Genomic DNA, 22,586 nt, shown 5'->3' with positions numbered 1-22,586 from the left:
GTACTACATTTTCCCCATTGTATATGTCTGCAGCCACAGAGTTTTCATCACATTTAAGCGACTTCCTTCATTGGCAACATTGCATTAGCCTTATGGCTCTTCCTCTGACTTTTTAATTTTTAAACTTCAAATTTTTTCTAATTCTCTTAAGAGTTGATTTGTAGTGGTATATTGTCAGAAAGGCACTTAGTTTTTTTCTTTTTTTTTCTTCTTTTTTTTTTTTGTTTTGTTTTGTTTTTTGCATTGTAGATAACACATTCAATTTAACTGATTTCTAACTTAGTAGGCCAGATTTATGTTTTGTAGGTGTATCCACTCACCTGCCTTTTAACTGAGATACTATCTATATTTCATTTTTCAGCCTTTTCCCTCGTAGCATGTTATTGTTTTCCTCCTGCTCTTCTTCTGGATAACTTTACACATTTCCATTGATTTTCTGCAAAGTTTAGTTTTAAAAAGCCTTCGTGTTCTTTTATATTTTAAAACCCACTTCCTTCTTTAACAATTGGGTTCAATACTATCAGTTGCTAATTTGCTCTTACTTACTGTTATTAATGAACTAAACTATTAATTATTGCTCTTACTCTTATTAATTAACCAATTATTGTCCTTACTCTTATTAATGAACCAAATATTCATTAATACTTAAAAAATTCAGATTGAATTAAAAATCTGGGAGCAAAAACCAAACATGGAAAATGAAAGTTAATAGTGCCCAGTGACTTGGGTTTCTTCTCTCTTTAAAGCCAGTGCATGTAAAGCTATCTTCTGGACAGGTTTGTGCAAACACGTTACCAGAAAGATCTCAAAAACATGGAGTGAGTTCTGAGAAGAGCAAGCATACCAGACTTAACATTGAGCTCTGGGGGTTGAAGGGACTGATTTAGGAGGAAAGATTAAAGTAGCTAAATATACATAGCTTGGCTAAGTGATGACTGAAAGGTGGAGGGTGGGGGGACACATAATAACAGTCTAAAAATATTTGAAGGGTGTTAACATTTAGGAGGGAGAGGGATTTTATGTGGAACATGTGAGCATGACTAGGATTAATGGGGGAGAAAGAGAGGATATAGGATGGATATCAGGAAAGGCTTTGGGACAGCATGGTGCTCAGTGCTGAGGGAATCTCTCTCCTCTGAAAGGCTACAATGGAAGTGCTGCTGTTGGGGGCTTTTAAAATTGTATCAGACAAAACTATAAGGATTGTATTTGTAGAACTAGACCCAGAGAATATTGTGTGTGCATGTGTATCTGTGTATCTGTGTTTTAGTGATGGTTTGGAGGATTCCAGATGGGAAGTGCTATGGTTTTACAAAGGAAACAAGAGAACAGTGGGCATTATGTGGCTTTACGCTGTAAATGTCTGCATTTTTTTTGTAAATTGTTAGTATTGTGATTCATGCTACCTGTGGTTTTGTGACATGAGCATGTTTATTGAAGTGATTGACCTTCAGAGGAGCCCTGCATTAGGTCTGAAACAAAAAGAGCCGACTTCTAGGTAAATTCCAGGAGTGCTTTCTCAGAGTTTGTCTTCTGTCAATTAGCCAAACGTTGAGTAGAGAAGGATGACAGCATTTCTCAAGAAAGGGTGTGCATATACAAGAGGGAGCTGATAATGTCAGTATGCAGACTGTGTGGACACCTGGCCTAGGAGAAAAGGAACTCCTGTTCCTTCTTCAGCGCAAGTATGAAAGCCTATCAGGTGAACTTCCTTTTAAAGTCTCTTTCAGAGGCATTCCTTAAGCAAAAGCAGTGTGAGACAGCACTACCTTTCCATTTTGTAGTACCCAAAGTGAAGCTGCTTATTCAGAAAAAGCCAGTTTTACAGCCAAAAGAACGAGCAGTATTCTCGTTCATGTAGGATCCAGATAATTAGCACAGGAGAACTAGAGCTATCTTTTGGTCTAAACAGTTGCTCATTAGCTAATCCACAACAAACCCTGTATTGTCTGTGTGTGGTGAAGATCTGGGCAGCAAAACTGGGAAGGCTGTGTGCAGTTCGTGCCCAGACAGATGGTCTTGTAAATCTGTTGGTCACTGGCAGAGCTGACTGGAACCTCTGGGGCCTGGGTACACCTGCTGCTGAAGGGTGCATAGCCAGCAGCTGCTGCTCATTGCTGTCACCTTGAACTTGTGACCCGTCTTCTGGGTGCTCTCCATCACGTTCTCAGTCTCACTCCATGCACATAAACGGCCAGAGTCTTACTCTGTCTCTGGCTTCTTGAACAGGAAATGACACTTTTCGTGTAAAATGCCTTTAGAATCACTCCTCTTTCCTCTTGGGTTTGATTTGTACAATGGTTGCAAATGCTTTTCCAGGAGTCTGTGGGCAGGAGTGCAAGGGAGTGTAACCAATGCTTGCTGAGGTAACCCAATAGCAGTGCCCAAACTGTTGACTGCAAGTGCTGCAGACACAGGCTGGTTTCTAAGCATGGCAGTGTTGCAGGGAAGCACACAGCACGTGTGGCACTCAGTTGAGCATTGCTTTCAACCCTGACTGGGGATTAGGAGCGTTCCTGCATATAAACACGGCATCATCGGCTTTGGTTGTAGAATGATAGAAAATGGTGCTGGGAAAGACCTTCAAAAATCATCTGCTCCTGGGCCCAGAGGCAAAGTCAGCTGTACTTGTGATGTTCATTTTTAGTCTGATCCTTTATGGCTAAAGTTGTGGAAAGTGATTTGAGAAATCTAGATATAGAAGTTTTCATATAGAAGGTAGCTGAAGCACCTGGATTTGTGCAAATTCCCTTCTGGATCCATGTGCATTTTCAGGTATCTCTGCAGCTTAAATAATTTTGTTGTCCTCATGTTTCTACTCTCCTGCCTGAATCATTGTTGCCCAGTTATCTATCAGACTTACACTGTAAACTCAGGGAGCAGGTACTTAAAGAATCTGGACCAGAATTGTGCTGATGTTAGAAGAAAGAGAGCAGCGTGGGAAGGAACAGGGAATATCACAAGCCACTGGAAGGAATTTTCATGATCTTGGCAGAATTCACCTATTACCCAGACCAGTCACTGGGTGACTATGCCATTATTTAATCTGTGGTTCTGCTAGGTTTTTCTGTTCACATTCTTTTTTCACCTGTTACAGAGTATGACATCTTTAACAACTATTCTTTATAACGTTGGGATGGTGCAGAACTGTTGTGTTGAGACCAAGAGTATATTTCCTTCAGAAATGGTGAGATGACCTTACAGCTCACAGCAGAAGAAAAGAGGGAGTTGCCACTCTTGTTTCCTTGCTCCCCTGTTCTGCTTCCAGTTTTGTGCCCTTGTTCTTTAGGCAGACTTCAGTTTCTAGTAGACTCCGTGTGGATACATGTTAGATTGCTAAACTGATAGCAACCTAGGTTGGCAAAATGAGCTGGACAGATTTCTGCCAGATTAGAGTTGAACTGACCCAGGGAACAGTCTGGTGAGAGGGAGGGAAGGGGAAAGGCAATCACATTTTTCATGAGAGTCCAGGCATTTGTTTATGCTGATTCTATAACTTAATGGCTTCAAGTGATCACAAGCAATGGATGCACTGTAAATCATGATGCTATAAACTGAAGTTGAGTGGTGGCAACCATTCAGTTTAAAAAATCAGTATTCATTTATTCATATAATGCAAGAACAGAAAAGAAAATGGGTTCTTTTGCTCTCCTTGAGGCTGCTGTGTAATTCTCAGTCTGGGACTGGGTCTTGGTGTGAGTCTTAGGTGCTAAGTGAAGCAGTCATGGCTCCTCACAGGACTGAGCCAGACCAGAGCAGCTGCCCTGAGAACTGCATGCTCTGTGCTGGTCGTGCAGCAACTGGCTGCACAGATCCCACAGACCCCTTTTGGCTCAATTTCTGTTGTAGTTGAAGCTTTGAGTGCTTGGTCAGTGTTAAAAACAGCCTGTCATCGGGGAGCATGCACAAGATGAGCACTTGGGGCAGAAATCTGCCAAAAACTCTGTACTCTTGGTGCTGACCACAAAATCAGTAGAGAGGCTTAAGTTTTTGCTATCTCTTAAGACAACATCACTGAGAATTGCTTTCAGATGCCCCACAATTATTAGAAGATACCGAAATGAGCAGACATTTATTGATCTAAGGAAGAATTTAGCAATGTCCAGGTCTGTAATGTAGAGAGAGCTTGGACTGATGGTAACTGGAAAATGCTGTTGCAGTTAAACACGACTTTCAGTGCTGCCCTCAATAGTCAAGTTTCTCTGAACCTGGGCCTTGGTGAGTAAAGTGTCCTAGTGCCGCAATAAGGTCCTTCTCAGGTGTCCCAAGAGGCTGAAATCTGTTGGTTTGACATGCCTTTCCATGTAGGATTGTTATTGCCTCTTTCAGGTGTTACCTGATACACTGCCTGGCATATCAAGGACTCCTGTTACTATATGCAGCTGCTTTGGTATAATTGTGGGATTCCCCAGCCAAACTGAATCTAACCACTTTCTGTAGGATTCTTATCAGTCTTAACCCTGGGAAGTACCAGAACATGTCCCAGCTCTGCTCCTTTTGCAGTCCTTAACGAGTATATGGAAGGGTACTTATTGGATGGATTAACTTACATTTCTGTGACCTGAGGCGATAATGTGGGAAAACACAGCTGATAGGACATTCAATTTATGCACTGAAAAGCACTATTAAAGACTGGGGTGTGGTGAAGAGCTGCATAGCCTGGAGCTTCCCATTAGGCTGATGGGGAGGGACTTCTGCCTGCATATCTTGTTGTACCTTAGAAAATGCTCACCTTTACAAGGAATAACTCCACATGCCCTCGGGGCAGTAATTAGAAGGCAGTTTAACGCTGTTTAGCCTTTAGACAAATGATGCAAGGGCAGGAAGTGCCTTGCCCATTTTCTTACCAGCCTGTTTGTGTGTGAGGGTTAGGTGGAGCACAGTTCCAGGCTACGGTTTCTCTGCTGGCAAAACTGGTTTAAGAAGTTCTGCACCGATTCTTCCTCTGTTCTCTTTGCTCTGCCACTGCTGCGGTTAATGTGACCACAAAATGAACTAGTTCACCAGTCCATTTAAAAATAGGGGGGAAAACCAAATCAAAACCAAGAAAATCCATATGAGGATGGGGAGTTTTATTTTTTTCATTATTGGTAATTAGAGTGGTGCATGTCAGTCTTTCCTCCCCTGTCCCCCCCCCCCTCACCTTTTCCCATCAATTTAATTGGTACAGCTGCACACAGGAGTTGATGGAATGTTTCAGGAGCAGCTAAGGACAGGGAAACCTCTTCACTTTGTTCTAACTACACCCATGGTGACTGACTTTTCATTTATCTCCAGTACTTGTTTGGAACCAGTAAGAAGCTTCCCCAAAACTACAGGGTCTGTAACTATTATTCCCCCGCCATACACCTTGTGTGAAGCATCTCTAAACCGACCATCAAGAAACAGCAGTTTCTAAATGGTGGTAGCATTGTTTGTGTTTCTGGCTGTGAATTTAGGCTGTGCTGTGGCAAAGGAGAGGGCTAAACATCTTTCCAGCAGAAGACCTATTACACAAGAGAGGGTTTCAGTGTTTAGACCAGTTAGTAAATGAGACAACTGAGTTTTATGACCTTGGACACATGAATCACCCGACTGCCATGTGAGGAGTTTGACTGGCACATTCTGCCCAGCAAAGAAAACTTTGAATTTGTCATTTCAGAAGAGGAAGGAGCTCAAAACTTGCACAGTCAAATGATGAAAAGTGGTATTTTGAGAAAGATCTGACTGTGATGGTGTTAATCACTTCAACATTGTGTTTTCAGGCTTTGGCTGTTTTGATGTTTTTCAGAAATACTGGCCTATCCTTTGGTTATTTATCTCAAAATCCCCTTACTGTAGGGAGTGCATGAGCTCAGAGAATCTGTGTGTGGAAGGTTCATCCTGAGAAAATTCAAGCAGGGAATTAACGATCAGAATGAGGAAATTTTCTTCTCCCAGCTGAATATAAAACTCATTGGTGCGAGTAACTCTGCTATGGAACCTCAAACCTGACTATTGAGCACTGAAGTTCTGCTCTGGTGGGGTCAAAGGTGTCTTCATGGGATGGGTCAGTATGGACCATAAAATGCAGTATGGTTTTCCATGGTCATGGGAAATGATTGCTGTGTGATGGTCATAGTGGTGTATTAAGTTCCAACATTGCCTTCTTGAGTAGAGGAACCAAACAAAATCTTCTCACCAAGGCTCTCGTGAAAAAACACAGTTTGTGATGAAAAGGAAGTCTTAATAAAAGTAGCATTAAAACTGTATTATATTAGTAAAAGTTGGATGTCTGTGCATCTTGATAACCATCTCAAAGACAAAAATGTGATTTCTGACACATGTAGCCCCATTTCTGGTGGCTGATGTCTAGGAAGACATTTAGCATAGCTGGGAGGAGGAAGCAATGGAATGAGAGATGGGAAGTAAGGCTGTGCAGGGAGCTGTGGATGGGGCAGACCCCAGTGGCAGTTAGTCCTGTGTGGTCATGCAACCACACTGCTTTTGTCTAAAAAGTGTCAGTCTGGTAAGACTTGGTTGGCAGTCAGTTTTGCTATGTATGCACAGAGAAACACTGACATTTGGTGGACAGATGAGATGTCCTTACCTTCCCTCTTTAGTCTAGATTTATTTGTCTGATGCACACAGTTCATTATGTTTATGCTGATTGTAACTACAGTTAATTAAATGAATTCAAGGAGATATCATGTCCCAAGAGATCTCAGTAAGTGACACAAAGAGATTGAAATGAGAGTTGAGATGGCTTTCTTGACCTTGATTTGATAAACCTTTCACTGGATACAGCTGGATAGTTGCTTCTCTTACAGAACTACTTATAGGTAGCTGTAAGTGCAGAAAGATACTGAATCTGCTAAGAAACACTTCCATGCCATTTCCCACTGAAAGGATTTTGATAACTGAATTCTTTGATCTCAATTTCTTTGGCAACAGGTGTGTGAGGAAGTGTAAGTCCTAAAGAGATACTGCTTACAAGAGGCAGAAAAATTAATATACCTTTACTAACAGAAAGTCGGCATGAAGCTTTGAGGTAGGACTGGAAAATGCTTTCTATGGTGATGGGAATTCCCTTTGATTATCCCTCCCTCTTCCTTACAGGAAGGCACTTTCCTTCAGTTATATTCAAAGGTGCACAGGTGTAGAATGGAGAATCCAAAATCCTCCTTATTCCGTTCTCTTAGCATTCCTTCCTGCATAACTAACGAATGCAAAATTTTGCAATTTAGCATAAGATGGAATGGGAGCCAGATGCTGCCCTTGGAAATGTATCTGTAAAGAATGAGAGGTAAAGAACATAAGGCAGTATCTCTTGACTGCTTTTTTTTGGTGCCATGCTTCCCAGGGGAAGGCTCCATGGAGGATAGAGGTGCTGTGCCATGGTTGGAATGTTGGCTGGAGCTCCATGAAACCCAATGCGCGGTTTCGACAGAGGAGTCACAACTGTTGGCAGGTTCTGGTGACCACGGCAGACCTCAGCGGGAGTTATTCTAAGAACACAACATATGATCAGATTACTGAGGGACACTTTACAGGCTCTAAAAAATGAACCATCTGACGGTTTATGACAGCTCTGCCTGTTCCAGCCAAGTGGGGAGTGCTGGTCTTTGCTGACCCTGCAGCCAGGGTTGTGAAACAAAGAAGGTGCCTTCCAGAGCCTGTGAGCCTACACACTTCCAGCCACATAACACCTGCTTACATCTAACTACTGATAAGAAACACAAAAGACATTTAGGACTTGCTTCTCTTGTAGTTTTGATTCATGGTAATTTAATACTGCCTTGCTGCAGTTTACTGGGCTTGGCAATTTACATAGTTCTATATTTAGTAATCTCTGTGATGAATGTCTTTGTAGAGTGGTGTGTTTGTTGGTGGTTTTTTTTTTTTTTTCTTTTTTTTTTTTTTTTTCTTTTTTGTGCTGCTCGTATCTTTATTAGCTTAATATAACCTGCCACTTCTCTGTTTTAACCTGACTGTGAGGACATACTTCTGGAATATGAAGACTGTATGAGAGATATTAGCAAGTGGGAACTGAATTCTAAAACTGGAAATTTTGATGATCCAGAATTAAATGCTCTGTTTAGAGTTTCTTTCTAGGGAATTTCTGTACTGGTGTCCAATATGTGCAATTTGTACAACAATTTCCCTTCCCACTAGTCTTTTTTGGTGAAGTACATGGCCTTAGAGAACCTAGCAGTTTTTGCTGCTGCTGTTGTCAAAGTCAAACAGTTAAATGCACACTTATGGAAATACCTCCCAGTTTCCCAGGCCTGACTACCGTTTGTTGTCTCTCCTCCCTGCTTCCTACTCTGTTTCCCTTCTTTTGTTCTCTCTAACACTCAGTCCCTCTTAATTCCTTTGATCAGGTGCTGGGTGACGCAGAAGATTGGCATCACTGTGTAAAGGTCTCTTTCTGCCAGTTCCTGCTTTTTTTGGTTTTGTTTTGTTTCCCCTCTGGTGCTCCTTGTTTCTTGCTGTTTCTCATCTCTGCATGTGTTTTCAGTGGGCTGCAGTCCTTTCAGGGTTGTCTCTGCTCTCGCATGGGTGCTGCAGTTTCCTCAAAGTGTTCTTCTGTCATGGAACAACTTTTTCCAAGATGACTTTTCCAGCCACATCCCCAGGAGTGTCCCCTACCACATGTCACCTTTTCTCAATATTCATCTTTTTACATATTTTGTATTTCTTCTGTGCATTCTCATGTCTCCTTTTGCGGTTCCTCTTGTGTCTCCTCGTGTGTCTCCTGTCCCTACTGGCTCTTGCTCTTTCCAAAATACATTCGAGCAAAGGTAGCTTATGCTCCTCTGGTTGAGGATTTGATGGATTGATTGTTTTTTCATCCAGTTTGGTGGTGGCTGGAATTGACTGTGATTGGCACAGAGCTGTTCATGGCATCCTCTCATACCGATAACCCCTGCAGCCCCTTACTGCTACAGCAGAATAATGTTCTGTCAGACTGTTCAGCCTCCATAATTTCTTTACTTGATGCACTATACACATGAATTTGCTCCATAAAATTTATTGTATCTGGTTGAGAATCCATTGAAATTAGTTTTGCAAGGATGACCCATAATTGAGCCAGAATCTGGAGAGTTCCCATGTGTTCAAATTGTCAGTATAGCCTGATACATGCCCTTTAGAACTTTGTCTGAAATTCTCCACATCTGCTTCTTCTCAAGGCTAGTTTTTCCTCTCTTTTCCACTAACTCATTCACCTTGCCTCTCAAAGGGTCCTCTTGTTGAAACAAAAGTTTTCCTTCTTCTTACTTTATAGATAATCGTGTTTGAGTGCCTTGTTTTGTTCAGCACATTTCCCATTTCTGATGTGTGTCAAACAGTCCTTCTGAAATTTCTTATATGTCGGCATCTGTCTGAGAAGAATCACTTCACTTGTTTCTTCCCTTTCAGCTTGGATCCATGTCTAAACAGATGGAAGCTTTGAGAAGCCATATAAGTTATTGTTGGCACTAGAGGAAGGTGGTGTGGATGTGTGTTGCTATAATTGGTCTTGGCTTTGTGAAAATGGTTTACGTGGGTTGGAAGAGCAGCCCAGTGGAAGGTGGCAGAGCAGCATCTGCTCCCACCAAACTCTCCTAGGCAGTCACTGTGCTCAGGCTGAAACTGTGGGAACTGAAGAGGTCAATGCTTACATGGCAGGGCATTGAGTTTCTGGCACAGATGCAGTTCCTAATTTGTGTTTACAGGAGCTGGAGCTGCTTTCTCAGTTACAGACCTGTTTCTTCTCCCAGGGGAATAAGAGGAGCTGCTACAATGACACCATTAGGGAAAGATTAAGATCTGTATATGTAAAACACTTTCCCATTCCAATGTGTGCATTGGTTGTGTTTCATGAACCTGGCCTAACTGCACTCTTGGACATTTGCATTGTTCTGTTTCAGAAACAGGTGGAATTAAGGGATTTGCCAGTCCTTCCCTAACGGATTGAGTGGTCAATTTCAGCAGTCTTTCCTTGCATTCACTTTATTTCAGGGTTGTGTGAAATAAGAGTTTAAAATAGAAAAAAGTTACTGCTTTTTTGTAGAATATGTAACTACTGGAATAGTTAGTACTGATAGTTTAATACTGATTTCACTGCTTGCCTTTTCATGTCTGTGATGTCCTAATATACAAGTTCTTTGCCCACAAACTTTCCACAGACAATACTGGGGTTTTATAATTTTGTTATAAAAAAATGTCACAAGAGCTGTGGCTTTGTTTCCTGGTTCATTCCTGCTTCATTCTGCAAACACTTGCAGCCATATCAAGACGTCTCACAGCCTCGCAGCTCTTACTCCCAACGTTTTGTTGCAGTACTGTCTTGATACTACTGTGGTCACCACAAATGTGTTATTTTGCAGAGCCTGCTCTTTCTCTGTCGTGTTTTCTGCTTTGAACCAGCCTTGAGTTCAGACGTGTAACTTCTGCCTTTCTGTTTCTGCTCTTAATTCTCTGTCTCCAGAAAGACAATAAAATCCGTGTGACTGCTTAGATGTGATATGTTGGGAGTCAGTGTAATAAAGCTGGATAGTCTGCCTGCAGGAGCCTGAAAGCACTTGTAATTCACTGTATCATATCACACTGATAAATTCTGTGTAGCTGTTTCCTTCTGCTTCCCCATTGTTGTTTATTTTCTTGGACTCAGTTACACAAAACGACAGCCTCCTTTTGGTTGGAAGGGATCTTCAGACTGCCTAGTCTGGCCCTGCTGCTCAACCAGTGTCCAGTAGGTTGTTACTATCCTCCAAGGATGGAGTCTACAGCCTCTCTGGGCAGCCTGTGCCAATGTTTAATCACTTGGGGTTGTTTTAATTTTTTTAAGACAGAATTTTGTGCGTTAATTTGTGTCAGTTGTTCCTCATTCTATCACTGGGTGCTATTGAGAGGAGGGTAGCTCCCTTTTTCCCTTCATTGCCTCCCATTAGGTATTTATTTTATTATTATGGATTAAAAACTGCCCCTGAGTCCTCTCTAGACTGAACAGACCCAGCTCTCTCAGCCGCTCTTCACAGGACAGATGTTCCAGTTTTTTAATAATTTTTGCTGACTTCTTGCTGGACTTGCTCCAGTGTGTTCACACCTTTCTCATGGTGAGGAGATCTGAACTGTACTCAGTACTCCACATGTTGCCTCAGCTGTGCTGAGTGGAGTTGAAGGATCACTTCCCTTGACCTGTTGGCAACTGGGATTTGCCATAAGGGTGCATTGCTGCCTCACTGTCAGCTCATTGTCAGCTGGGACCTCATCCATCTGTTCAATCAATTTTCACCAAGCCACCTTGCCCAACTATCTAGCCCAAACTTTGTCAGTTTGTCTATGAGGATGTTATAGGAGACTGCTCCTAAAACTCAGACTTCTACCTTTTGCACTGCTAAGTTCCTTTCTAAGAAAGGAGCGTGACAGTATCATCCTGCTGCTGATCTCTGTAGATACACAATGGAATTATCTATCTTTTCCACTGGGGTCACTGCTTTCTAAACTTGTATTTGCATTATTTCTCTGTTCCAGGCCGAAATGAGTTGATTGCCCGCTACATTAAGCTGAGAACAGGGAAAACACGCACAAGGAAACAGGTAAGTGTGCAGTTTTCCCTGGAAGGATTAGCTTCTTTGGACCTCTAGAGATTATGAGCGCTAATGAGAACAAATTTCTTGCTGTTCACTTGTTGGTAGTTCCTGACTTTGCTGGAAGGAGATTGTTGTGCTGAGCTGGTTAATAAGAACGGAAGGAAGAGTCAGCTCGGGCATTTTGCAGGAGGTTTATAATGCTCATGTCTGCCAATCATATAGTGACAAATTTTTGTGCTGTTAAATAGTGTGATTTTATTTGCTTGGCCTACTAATGAGTGTTTCAGGGAGCACCACTGTTCTCTGCATGAAGATTCCTTGTTCAGCCCAAGCAGACAAGACAGCAGTGATGATTTTGAAAATACCTGGCACATGAGATGGGAAAGGAATCTTTATAATTTGGGCATGAATATCCACTCTATGCTGGATAGCACTGAGCAGCCTTGACCTGCCTTAGATGGCCCATCTTTGCAGGCCTTCCACCCCATTTCATGGCACTGGAGTTATGTTCAGAAAAGCAGCTTATTGTTACCCCCAATCCCTCCTACCCCCAACCCTAAATAGCTGCCTAATTCTACAAGAGGCTACCAAGTATTCCTCTGGAATAAACATGAAATTTTGTCTTTCAATGCAGGTATCTAGTCACATCCAGGTCCTGGCAAGGCGGAAAGCTAGAGAGATCCAAGCCAAGCTCAAGGTATGATGGATATCGCTTAGTATATCACACAAGCCCCCCCAAGTCAGCTATTTCCTCTTTGAATAGCCTAAAAAAGCCTGAGATCAGTCACTGAACTGTAGTAAGCTGGAGAGGAAAAGGCGCTTCCCAGGAAATGTTGTGTAAACATTCATTATTGTTGAAGCTCTGTGACGTCTGGAGCAATTCTATTTAAAGAATAAAGAAACAATCACTTTTTAAATATCATGTGTCTTATTTCTACCTCTGGTTCATGCTGTTGTCATTCAAATCTGAAAGACCCTTAGACTTAGGAGTGTGCAGAGAGTGTTTACCTGAGCAGGAATTGTTTATGGTTACAAATGCTGACCGGTAAGCAGTTGCTGGTGTGGTGGTGGCCTTGGGAAAAGGTGGCCTTAGAGTTATCAGAGCACCAGCTCCACCTCTCCTAGAGGTGGTGATGTGGAGTTGTCCATCAAGAGGAAGTTATAAAGCCAGCTGGCATCTTCACAGGTAAAATGGTGCCAGCTGAATAGACTTTGCTCCTTGATTAATTCAGGCCTGATTTGAAGAGGCCGGAGCTAACGAGAAAGAGAAAATGGTTGAATACTTGCTTGAGAAAAGCTGTGTTTTCCTTTCCATAGGAAGAGCTCCAAGATCACCCTAATGAACCTCTTGACATTTATTTCCACTCGGATTTGATGCGGGGAAATGGTTTATGTGCTCAGACTGAATTGCCAGAAATGTTGAGAAGGTCAAGTTTGTATGTGACAATTGCAGAAGAGGGTGTCTGTCCCCTGTTAAAATGTGAGCTATCCAGAAAGGGCTTGCTGAGCAGGATGTGAGGTCTGAGCCTTGTTATGTTTCACTGAGACAGCCAGAGAAGGAAGGTGAATGCTGACCTTTCTGTTTGGTATGGTCCTAAGTAATCTGGAAGGAAGAGAGTTTGCTTTCCTGGTCTTCCATGCTTTAGGTGACAATAACCGTGACAGCCCAGCCCTGACTGCTGAGGGATGGTTGTTAGCATGTGCTTCCTCTTGGCTGCCTGGGCAGCTCCTCGCTGGGCACCAGGGCAGATGGACTGTCCTGTGTGTGAGCTGTTGGCACTCAGCTGCCCAGGGCTGATGTGCATGCAGCTCTATTGCAAGCAGTGATTGTCTCTAAGCCCTGACAGCACCCCCGCACATCCCAGCCCCATTTTAGAAAGCTGTGCTGTGTCTTTTATTAGCCTGTTGTGTTACCAGCTGCTCTGATAAAGAGAAGGAGGCACAAATTGCAAGTATCTAATTCAGTGCACCCAGGTAGGGCTGCCTCAGCTTGAAACCTGTGGTGCTGTTAAGTGGTCAATTCAGGTGGAGGCCTGCTGGAGAGGCATGTTAGAGCGAGCAGGAAACAACAACTGCCCAGGGTGTTAAAAACCTCACTGCTGCTTACATCTGTAACCTTGATTCTGTTCCTTGTGTGTCACAGCTCTGGGGCTGGGCATGATTGAAAAGCCAGTCAGCCGAGCCTGTTTCCACTTAGCTCACAGGAGCTGGCCGGTTTTGTTCTCAGGGAACGAAGGTGTCTCGGGGAGCTCCATGGAGCCATTGGCTGCTGTCCTTTTACACCATCCAGGCCATGCTGTGAGCTCTGCCCAGCTGCCTGCAGAGAAACCTTCCCCAGGACCAGGCTGCTCCTTTCCGCCTGCAGTGGCAGGCCAAGAGCACTGATTCAACTCATTTACTTCTCTGCTTTAGCTGGCCATTTCCATAGGGCAAGGAAATGAAATCACAGAAGCTGCTGCCCTTCCTCCAAGGTCCTGCTGACAGCTGTGTGCTCTCTTATCACTGCTCATTTTCCATAGCAAGTGCACGTTTTCGTGTTTATATCCTAGCAGTCAGAGCAGCTACATGATGACTTTTCAGAGTAGCGACCGCAATATTTCCACCTCCACACAAACTGGACATTTTTTAAATGTCCACTGTGTCTGTAAAAGGTACAGCGGGGAAATAGGGTAAAACATGAAGAAAACTCTCTTCCCAAAAGTCAGTAGTTTTTCCGTGCCCTGGTGGCTAATAGATATCATCGGCACTAAGGAAAAAAGTGGGAAATCCTGGTGACATTATCATAAATCCTGGTGGTATTATCATAATCAGCATCATAATCGCCATCATCTTTATTATGTGTTTTAAGAATAATAAAAGAAAATACAAACATTGCAAATGTTTGGTCCAAGTTTCTATCGCTCCTTTTTCCATTTTTTTTCTTCTTTTTCCTTTTTATACTGCAAAACACTTGAAATGGGTATAGAACTGAAACAGAAAGATGTCTTTTCTGAAAACATGCTCCTTACAGCAGTCTGTCAAGCATTTAAACAAAACAAAACCACAGCAAAGGTTAATAGGTAACATACTTTCCTTCCCTAATTATTTTACTTTTTCTTTTAACTTAATGCCTCCACAAGTAAATGCATCTTCCCCATAAACTGAGGTAGACAAATACAATTTTTCCAGTGAGAAAATAAGGGAAGAAAAAAAATCTTTTTCTGCAATGGCACATAGGAAATAGCCCTTATATATGTATTAAGAAACCAGAAAATAATAAGTTTCCTTAAAAATTGTAGCTAATCCTTCAATTATTCCCTAAGGCATAATTTAAATTGGATGCTGAAAACATTTCCCGTAGCTTTGGAGAAAATTAGGAACTTTCTTGGCATTTAAAATGTTTTCCTTCCATTCACTTGAATGGTACTAACAGTAGTCAGAGATGCTCTAAAAAAGAAGAGGTGTAAGTTTTGCCCATTTCCAGTGATCATTCCACTTGAACATTAACATTTATTATTGAGATTTTTTAGGATGCCTCCTCCACGTGTTTTTTTTTTTTTTTTTTTTTGGTGAGACACATTAGGATATTTGGGTTTTGAACTTTAGAAAACCTTAGATAAGTTGGAGGGGTTAGAAAGAATGGAGGCCCAAGGGTGAGAATTTACTGCAGTTCAGTGAATGCAAGTGGGAAGTGAGAATTCCTGAAGAAGACAGCAAGGGCTGTTGTACCTCTTTCAGCAGTTTCTTCAAGCCATGAATTATCCGTGAATTTTCCATGGTAATTATCATGACACAGATAAATGTGGAATGTTTGAAAGACGAAGATTAATTGTAGGGGATGTAGGAGGAAAGGCAGAATATGGGGAAGTACTTCTGTTTGCTTATTTATTCCTTAAAAGAAGAAATTAAGAATGCTGTTTGTTTTATACATAACTCAGACCCACTAATAGTGGCACTGTAAGAATGTGTGTAAATCTACAGTCCTGTTAAAACACAAAAAGGAACGTCCCTGCATATGTGCCCTGGAGATTATGAAGGTTTCAAGTTTCCCTGAAGATGGGGATAAAATGATAAACTCTACCTAAGACTAATGCAGTCCCAAATTGAGGTAGTCATTTCTGCAGCGATGGTGACGATCTCTTTTTGTGACCTTTTCCTCAGAGAGTTTTTTTGTAATCAAGAATCTTTCCCATTGAATATTCTTACCAATTATTAAAACACAAGAGTCAGCTAGGGGTGTACTTTCCACAACAAAACTTTTCAGCTCTGTGGTTGAAAGCCCTCAGACAGAAAAGACAAATGCTTAGCAGTCTTTAAACCAGCATTTCTGAAAGCATGACTACTCACATCTGAAGCTATAGTAATGAGTTACAGGCTTACAGCTTTAAGGAGTTGTTAGGACAGTTATTGGTGAGCTTGCTGCCCAGAATTTCAGAGATGCTTGTTCCTGACAGAGAAGCCGATGAGAATTCTGGTTATAGACCATTAGAGCTGGCAACTAGTTAATCATTACAATAATCCTGTTTTTTCTCTTTCTATTCTTGCTCATAGGATCAGGCAGCTAAAGATAAAGCCATGCAGAGTATGGCTACAATGTCATCTGCCCAGATTATCTCTGCAACTGCCTTCCATAGTAAAATGGCCTTGCCTGGTCTCCCACGACCAGCCTACCCTGCTGTTTCTGGGGTGAGTGGATCAGTGTCTTGGTGGAGTTTTGAGAAGGCACTTGACTGTTTGAAAGGATGTTGCTGCTCAGGAAAATCCTGAGAACTGAGACAGAATGGGCCAAAAGGTGTTGTCTCTGTAGAATAAATCTGTCATGTGGCTTCAACAGTTTTGTCCAATTCTTTGCTCACACTGAGTTTTACTGTGTATATTTTTTAAATGATACAAGGGAGAGAACAATCAGTTCCTTTGGATTTTCATACCATTTTCTTAGTCCAGCATCATTTTGGAATAAATCTGTTTGGGCCATCCTGACTGTTTTTCAAGTTTATATTTCCCAGTCTTTTTCTCAGCACTTAGATCAGATGGCCCTTACATAAATTCCTTAATAGAGAAAGATCTGTCAGCAGGCCCATCCCTATGAGTTGGGCCTAGTGAGCATATGCTGATTATTGATTTCTGAAAAAATAACTTCCGTGGAACTTTCCTGGGGAAAATTGTCCTTCCAAGAGAGTGAGCATCACAAAATCTATGGAGACAGAGGCACAAGGTGCATGCGTAATATTTAACATTAAAAATCACTTTCGGGTCAGTGTTTTGCCTATCAGTGGTGTGTAGAATGAAAAAAAAAAGACCAGTCAGCATCTCCACAAGAATGAAACCAGGAATGTAAAAAGAAGAGAGAACTCATTCATATCTTTAAAGGTCTGTGAGTTTGCAGTTTGTTTACTCAGAAAAGAGCAAGTCTTCCTTTTCATTTCTGTCCTAAGAGTGGTGACTTCTGCCTATGTGTTGTTCTCTTGCAGTTTTGGCAAGGACCATTGCCAGGCCAAGCTGGATCTTCCCAGGAGTAAGTATTCTTTCATGTGAGCATCCAAAGCAGGTGCTTCTCCTGCTTTCTTTGCTGCCTGAGGAACACCATTAGCTATCACAAGACCTGTGAAATGCTAAGGCCTTCCTTTTTCTTACAGTAGTGTTAAAATGGAGCTGAGCTATCCTGAAAGCTGTGTTTACTTGTGGGTGTTGGATGTCTCTGAATTTGAGCCTGAAAGTCTGAGAGGCATCCAGACCTATATCCACTTGCATAGATAAAAAACTACTTGTAGTTGAAAGGAAAGGACAAATAAATGGGCAGCAGTGTATTAAGAGGCTGATAGGGATCTCAGAAAAACAAATCTGGAGGTAGGGCCTGCTGAACACCTGCAAGGAAATCTTAATCTGTCCAGTCCTGGCCCCTTACTGCTTTCTGAGTGTTTGCCCATGACCCTTCTCTTGCCCAGACAGAAAGATAATTTCCAAAAGACATTTAGGCCACTTTCTCCCTGAGGAGAAATACTTGATCTAATCTGTGCAAACAGTCAGTGAGGAATATTTTTTTGTTTGGTTGTGTTTTTATTAACCACCTCTCTTTGTCTACTTCTGTAGTGTGAAACCTTTTTCTCAACAACCTTATGCTGTACAGCCTCCACTTCCAATACCAGGTAGGTAAGGAAATGTACTTCCTTCCTTTGAAATTGTATTCCAACTTCAAAACCAGCCAGGACTCTAAAAATCTTGAAAGTTAATTTAAAAAAACAAAACCTATTGAAACATTTCAAAGAGCCAAAACCAATTTTTATATGATTTCCTCTTACTACCTGTTCTCATCCTTTTACTGAGATAGCTGAAGCTTGTAAATTTTGTTTTTTTCCTGTTCTATATTTGTTGTGTTGGGGTTTTTTTCTTCTTGGCTCAGCAGAGGATAAAAGTTTACATGTCTACTGGTCCTCCCCATGCTTCATGCTCTAGAACGCTGTTCTTTGTCATAACATGATTGTGTTCCTAATTTCTCATTAAGTGGAATAACAAATGTCTTTTCCTTCTCAGCTTCCCCATTTTGAGAGATTAATGGTGACACCTCATTCCAATACTAAACAGTTTATTTCACTGCTCCTTTAGGGCTCTGTCTAAGTCCTCTTAAAATTGCTGAACATGTTTTCTCTGGTGTCAGACCCGGGTAGTTTTTCTTTTACATCATGACCCCTGGCAGTGCTGTCCTAGCAGAGGGTAACTGGCAAGCCATTTAGAGCACAGGTAGATTGAGGACCTTGTGAATGATATTTTTGTATGGTGATTGAAGCCATAAGAAAATTGTGAGTCAACTTTGGCAGTAGGTGCTCTACTGGACAGCCATTGCCATTTTTTTTCTAAATTATTTTTATATAAATCCTGTGTGCTTAGGGTTTGAATCTCCTACTGGCCTCTCACCTTCCCCGTCAGCACCAGCTTGGCAAGGACGAAGGGTTGCTAGCTCCAAACTTTGGATGTTAGAGTTCTCTGCTTTCTTGGAACAACAACAAGATCAAGACACAGTAAGAAACACACCTTGCTTCCACCCCTCATTAATTTTGCATCTTTGGACAGCTCCTGTTCATCATGGATGTGTTATACTACTCTGTGTGTATGGAAATACTTCCTTCGTTGCTCTTCAGAGAACAGAAAGGCATCTTTGGGAAACACCAGATATCCTCTTATTAGAGGATAGGTAGTGATAGAATCAGGTCTGTGCAATGTGCTTCTGGCTTCCCTGTCCAGGGTCACAGGCATTCATTCACCAGAGCCCAAGGCACTGAGGTCATAAGCCCCTGCCAGGCTATTCTGGCTGTCCTGTCCAGCCTTGTAATATAGACTCCAATATAAAATCCAAAATCAGAAGTTCTTAGGATCACATAAAGCCATGTGTTTCTCTGGTGTGCTGAAAACTTAAAATTTGTGGCAGCTGTGATGAATTTGCATCAATGTGTTTCCACAGTGAAGTGGAAGTAGTCAGATTTGCCTCTCTCACTAAACCTTTTGATTCTGTGTCTTGAGATGTGCTCTGGTGATGGGCTGAGATAGGAAAGTTCAGAAAAGATAGTATTATTTGCCTAGGATTTATCTGCTGTGGGATTTCAGGCTTTTCATAGGAGAGAAGCACTGATGTTTGACTGAGTGACCTGTCACAGGTAACACTCTGTGTCTCAGGCTTTTGCAGACTATATGGCAGCACAAGGCAATGATTTAGCAGTGAAAATAGGAAGAAAAAACCCAACAACAGTGTTTCAGAGAAGGAAGAAGCATGAATGTATTGATAGGAAGGAAAGAATAGCATGAGCTGGTATTAGCAGAGATATTTCTATTGACTTCTTCTGCTCTTTTAGAAAACTCTATCAAATTTTCATTGACTTCCAGCAGTCTTCTGTGAAGGACAATGGATGTTCAGTATGTACTGAATGGTACCGAACAATTCTCTAATTCCATGTTTTTCCTCTTGTTGCAGTATAACAAACACCTGTTTGTGCACATTGGGCAGTCAAGCCCCAGCTACAATGACCCCTACCTCGAGGCAGTGGATATCCGGCAGATCTATGACAAGTTCCCTGAGAAGAAAGGGGGCCTGAAGGAGCTCTTTGAAAGGGGGCCAGCTAATGCCTTCTTCCTTGTCAAATTCTGGGTAAGAGAAGGGCCCTTTGTAGGGTACCCATTTGCTAGGAAGTTTGTCACTTTTAAAGCTGTGACTTCCCTGGCTGTTAGAAAACTGCTGCCTCACAACAAATTTTTCCCTGTGTAGGCAACTTAATACAGCAACAACTTCTATTTTTATTGACCCCATAAGATCTTCCCTTAACCCCACAAGGCACACTTTCTGGCCTGCAGCAAGGTGTGTCTTTCACCTTGTCCATCTGTAGAGTTGTTCTTGACTACTGTCTGCAGATTTGCTGATGGTGACTTGTACCCTCTAAGAGTTTTTATTCAGGTATAAGTAAAGAATTCAGAGAAAATTATTCTCTGCATACTCTTATGCATTCACTTCTCAGTGTTGTGTAACTCCTCAGCCAGAAGCAATACTTTTCCATCTCTTCTCCTGTCTCTGTAGCTGCATTTTGTGTTATCCAAGTACTAATAATTTACAGATGCATACTTACTGCTGGCAGAGCAAAAGATAAGAGAAAAATATAATGAAATTGGATTATGCTGATAATATATTACTGAAATGACTTCTGGTAAATTGGTAGAAATCAGCCTGGCAAAAGCTTACTCACTCAATTTGGATTTTTGTGATTTAACTGAAATTTGCAAAAACTGTGCCATTGTGCTTCAAGGTACAAACAAAATAGCTTTGGTGATCGATATTATCATAAGAATTATGAAATTAAAAATAATAGTAGCTCAGGGCAGTTGTACAGTAGATGGCTGAGGGAATGTGTAATGGGATTTGGAGCCTTTCACCTGGAGTTTACCACATCATTCAACCTGAAGTCAGAGTGAGATGATGAAAAATGAGCTTTTATATTTCATTCCCTTCATACAAAGTGGCACTAAAAAGCTTCCTGACTGGTGCTTTCAGAAAGAAGAGTTAAGTGCCTTGAGATGCAACTTCCCAGCTGTCCCAAGCCTAGCCTTTCCAGAAATGAGTTGGAGAATGCTGGCTGGGAGTCTTCTTCTCAAGTGCCTGTGCCTAGAGTGTTGGTTGCTGATAATTTTTGGGGACACATAATTCTATTACCTGCAATCTCTGTGCTACTGAGCTGGGCCCTTCATGGGATTAGCTCCTGGCAAAGTACAACAAAGCCTGCCTGGGGTGCTCAAAACAAAAGGTGGAAGATCAGCTCTGTTCTGGCTGGGAGAGAAAACAGCACCTTGCTGAGAAGTTTATCCTTTGACAGGGTATTTTGAAAGGTATTGATTGCCTTTTGTTCTTTGGAAGTTTCAAGAACCAAAAGGAAGAGCTTAGAGGGAGATGTTACACAGAGGGAATTAATCACTTTGAACTCCTTGACTTTAAGAGAGAGAAATCATGAAATTGTGATCTGGTGCAACTGTGATTTTATTTATCAAAATTGACAGTGTGCTTTTGTGGTTCAGTTTGGGGATTGTGATAACTTGGTTTTTAATATCAGAAGTATAAATGTGGCCTATGCACCATGTCAGACCAACCTCTGTCAGGGTTTTGGAAGATTTAGATGGTGGCATGTCGTCAGGTTGGCTTTCTTCTGCTCCCACGTGAGGTGTTCAGAGGGTATCAGCTCACTGGAATTTGGCTTGGTTAAAGAGATGTGACATAGGATTCAAAACAGCTTTACTCCAATGTGTGCACAATGTTGTGGGGCTCTACAACTCTATACTTAAAAGGACAGAAATATTTCTGGGCTTGGTTTAATACTTGGACTGTCTGATACTGTTTTTGATACCCTTGCATCGCTGAATCCCATCTGGAGTTAGCATCAGGTTTTATTGGTGGCAACATTACAGCTTGTCACTTAGAAATAGGCAAAGTTTAGAAGTCAAGTCATTAGTTAAATGGAAGCTTCTAAGACTTTTAAGAAGCAAATAAATAAACACTTTTCACAAATAAGGCAATATGATTAAAAACAAAAAAGAAGAAACCTAGATTTCAGCAGAAATTTTTATATCCCTCTGCATTCTGATACTTTTTTAACAGTATATGCTAGGGTGCTTTTTCATTTTGCTTCCTGATAGCTCTGAACAACTACACAAATATACTGTTCATGTTCAAAGATGTATTGGATAAAGCAATTACTACACCATTGAATTTACAGCATCATTTTAGCACAAAATGGTAAGTAGCATTAAATACTTGAAGGGATGCTTTTGAGACATGGTGATTGATTTTTCAGAGGTTCTGAGTTGCAGTTGTGGTTGCAGGTGACAAAGACTTTAAACAAACCAAGGAGTGAGTAAGTTGGGGTTGTGTATCTGCAGTTTTAGGCTTGAAGAACTTGAGGCATGAACCTGCCATTGCTACAGTAACCATTGAATATATGGTATATGGATGATATGTTGTGTACCAGAGGCCTAATTCTATAAACACCAGGGTTGAGGTTTCCTGACCTCATGGGAACACTGAGGATCTAGTATGACTGAGAAAGAGATGTTCACATTCATTCAAAGGTGCTTTAAATGATCTATACAATAGCTAAGAGTTAAAAGTTCATGAGTTTGAAACATAAACAGTGTGGCAGTGTTTGCAATTCTTCCTTGATTTTGGCATCAAGAATTTGGTACAATTAACTGATTTTTGGACTTGGGTTGGCAAGTTGTGTATGACATCTGTGTGACATTTCTCTGTGCTCCAAGTGCATTCTAGCACACGACAATGAATGTGAGACATCAGCCTCCCAACACATGGGCAGTGGCAGCCCTGCTCTTTTCCAGGCTAATATTATCTCTGCCACCTGTTCCTTGCTTCTCCCCCTGAACTCCTCCTCTATGGATTGTTATTAATAGTTTGGGGAAGAGGCGTTCTCAGGGCTTTGCACGTTAGTAGAAATGGTGCACTTTGCATCTTGGAACTTTCAGAAGTTGTGAGACTGCATGGAAGACAGAAGGAAAATGACAAACCAGGAATTCAGGACAGGTAGTACT

The 22,586-nt window shown here is 41.6% G+C and overlaps 1 protein-coding gene across 3 annotated transcripts in view; it reads left to right on the top strand.

Annotated features, from left to right (window-relative positions):
- The window catches only part of TEAD4 (TEA domain transcription factor 4), a 50,951-nt gene that overhangs the window by 19,152 nt on the left and 9,213 nt on the right, over nucleotides 1-22,586 (top strand). For all 3 annotated transcript variants that reach the window (XM_041414153.1, XM_041414151.1, XM_041414154.1), the window contains 7 exons: nucleotides 11,479-11,543; nucleotides 12,172-12,234; nucleotides 16,068-16,202; nucleotides 16,988-17,031; nucleotides 17,607-17,662; nucleotides 18,402-18,532; nucleotides 19,480-19,653. In XM_041414153.1, the coding sequence (XP_041270087.1) occupies nucleotides 11,479-11,543; nucleotides 12,172-12,234; nucleotides 16,068-16,202; nucleotides 16,988-17,031; nucleotides 17,607-17,662; nucleotides 18,402-18,532; nucleotides 19,480-19,653 (668 nt within the window). The remainder of the gene's footprint in view (nucleotides 1-11,478; nucleotides 11,544-12,171; nucleotides 12,235-16,067; nucleotides 16,203-16,987; nucleotides 17,032-17,606; nucleotides 17,663-18,401; nucleotides 18,533-19,479; nucleotides 19,654-22,586) is intronic.

This window comes from Onychostruthus taczanowskii, unplaced genomic scaffold, assembly GCF_017590055.1.
Source record: "Onychostruthus taczanowskii isolate IOZ18803 unplaced genomic scaffold, ASM1759005v1 scaffold44, whole genome shotgun sequence".
NCBI lineage: Eukaryota > Metazoa > Chordata > Aves > Passeriformes > Passeridae > Onychostruthus > Onychostruthus taczanowskii.
This window is presented reverse-complemented; position numbering and strand designations above follow the sequence as displayed.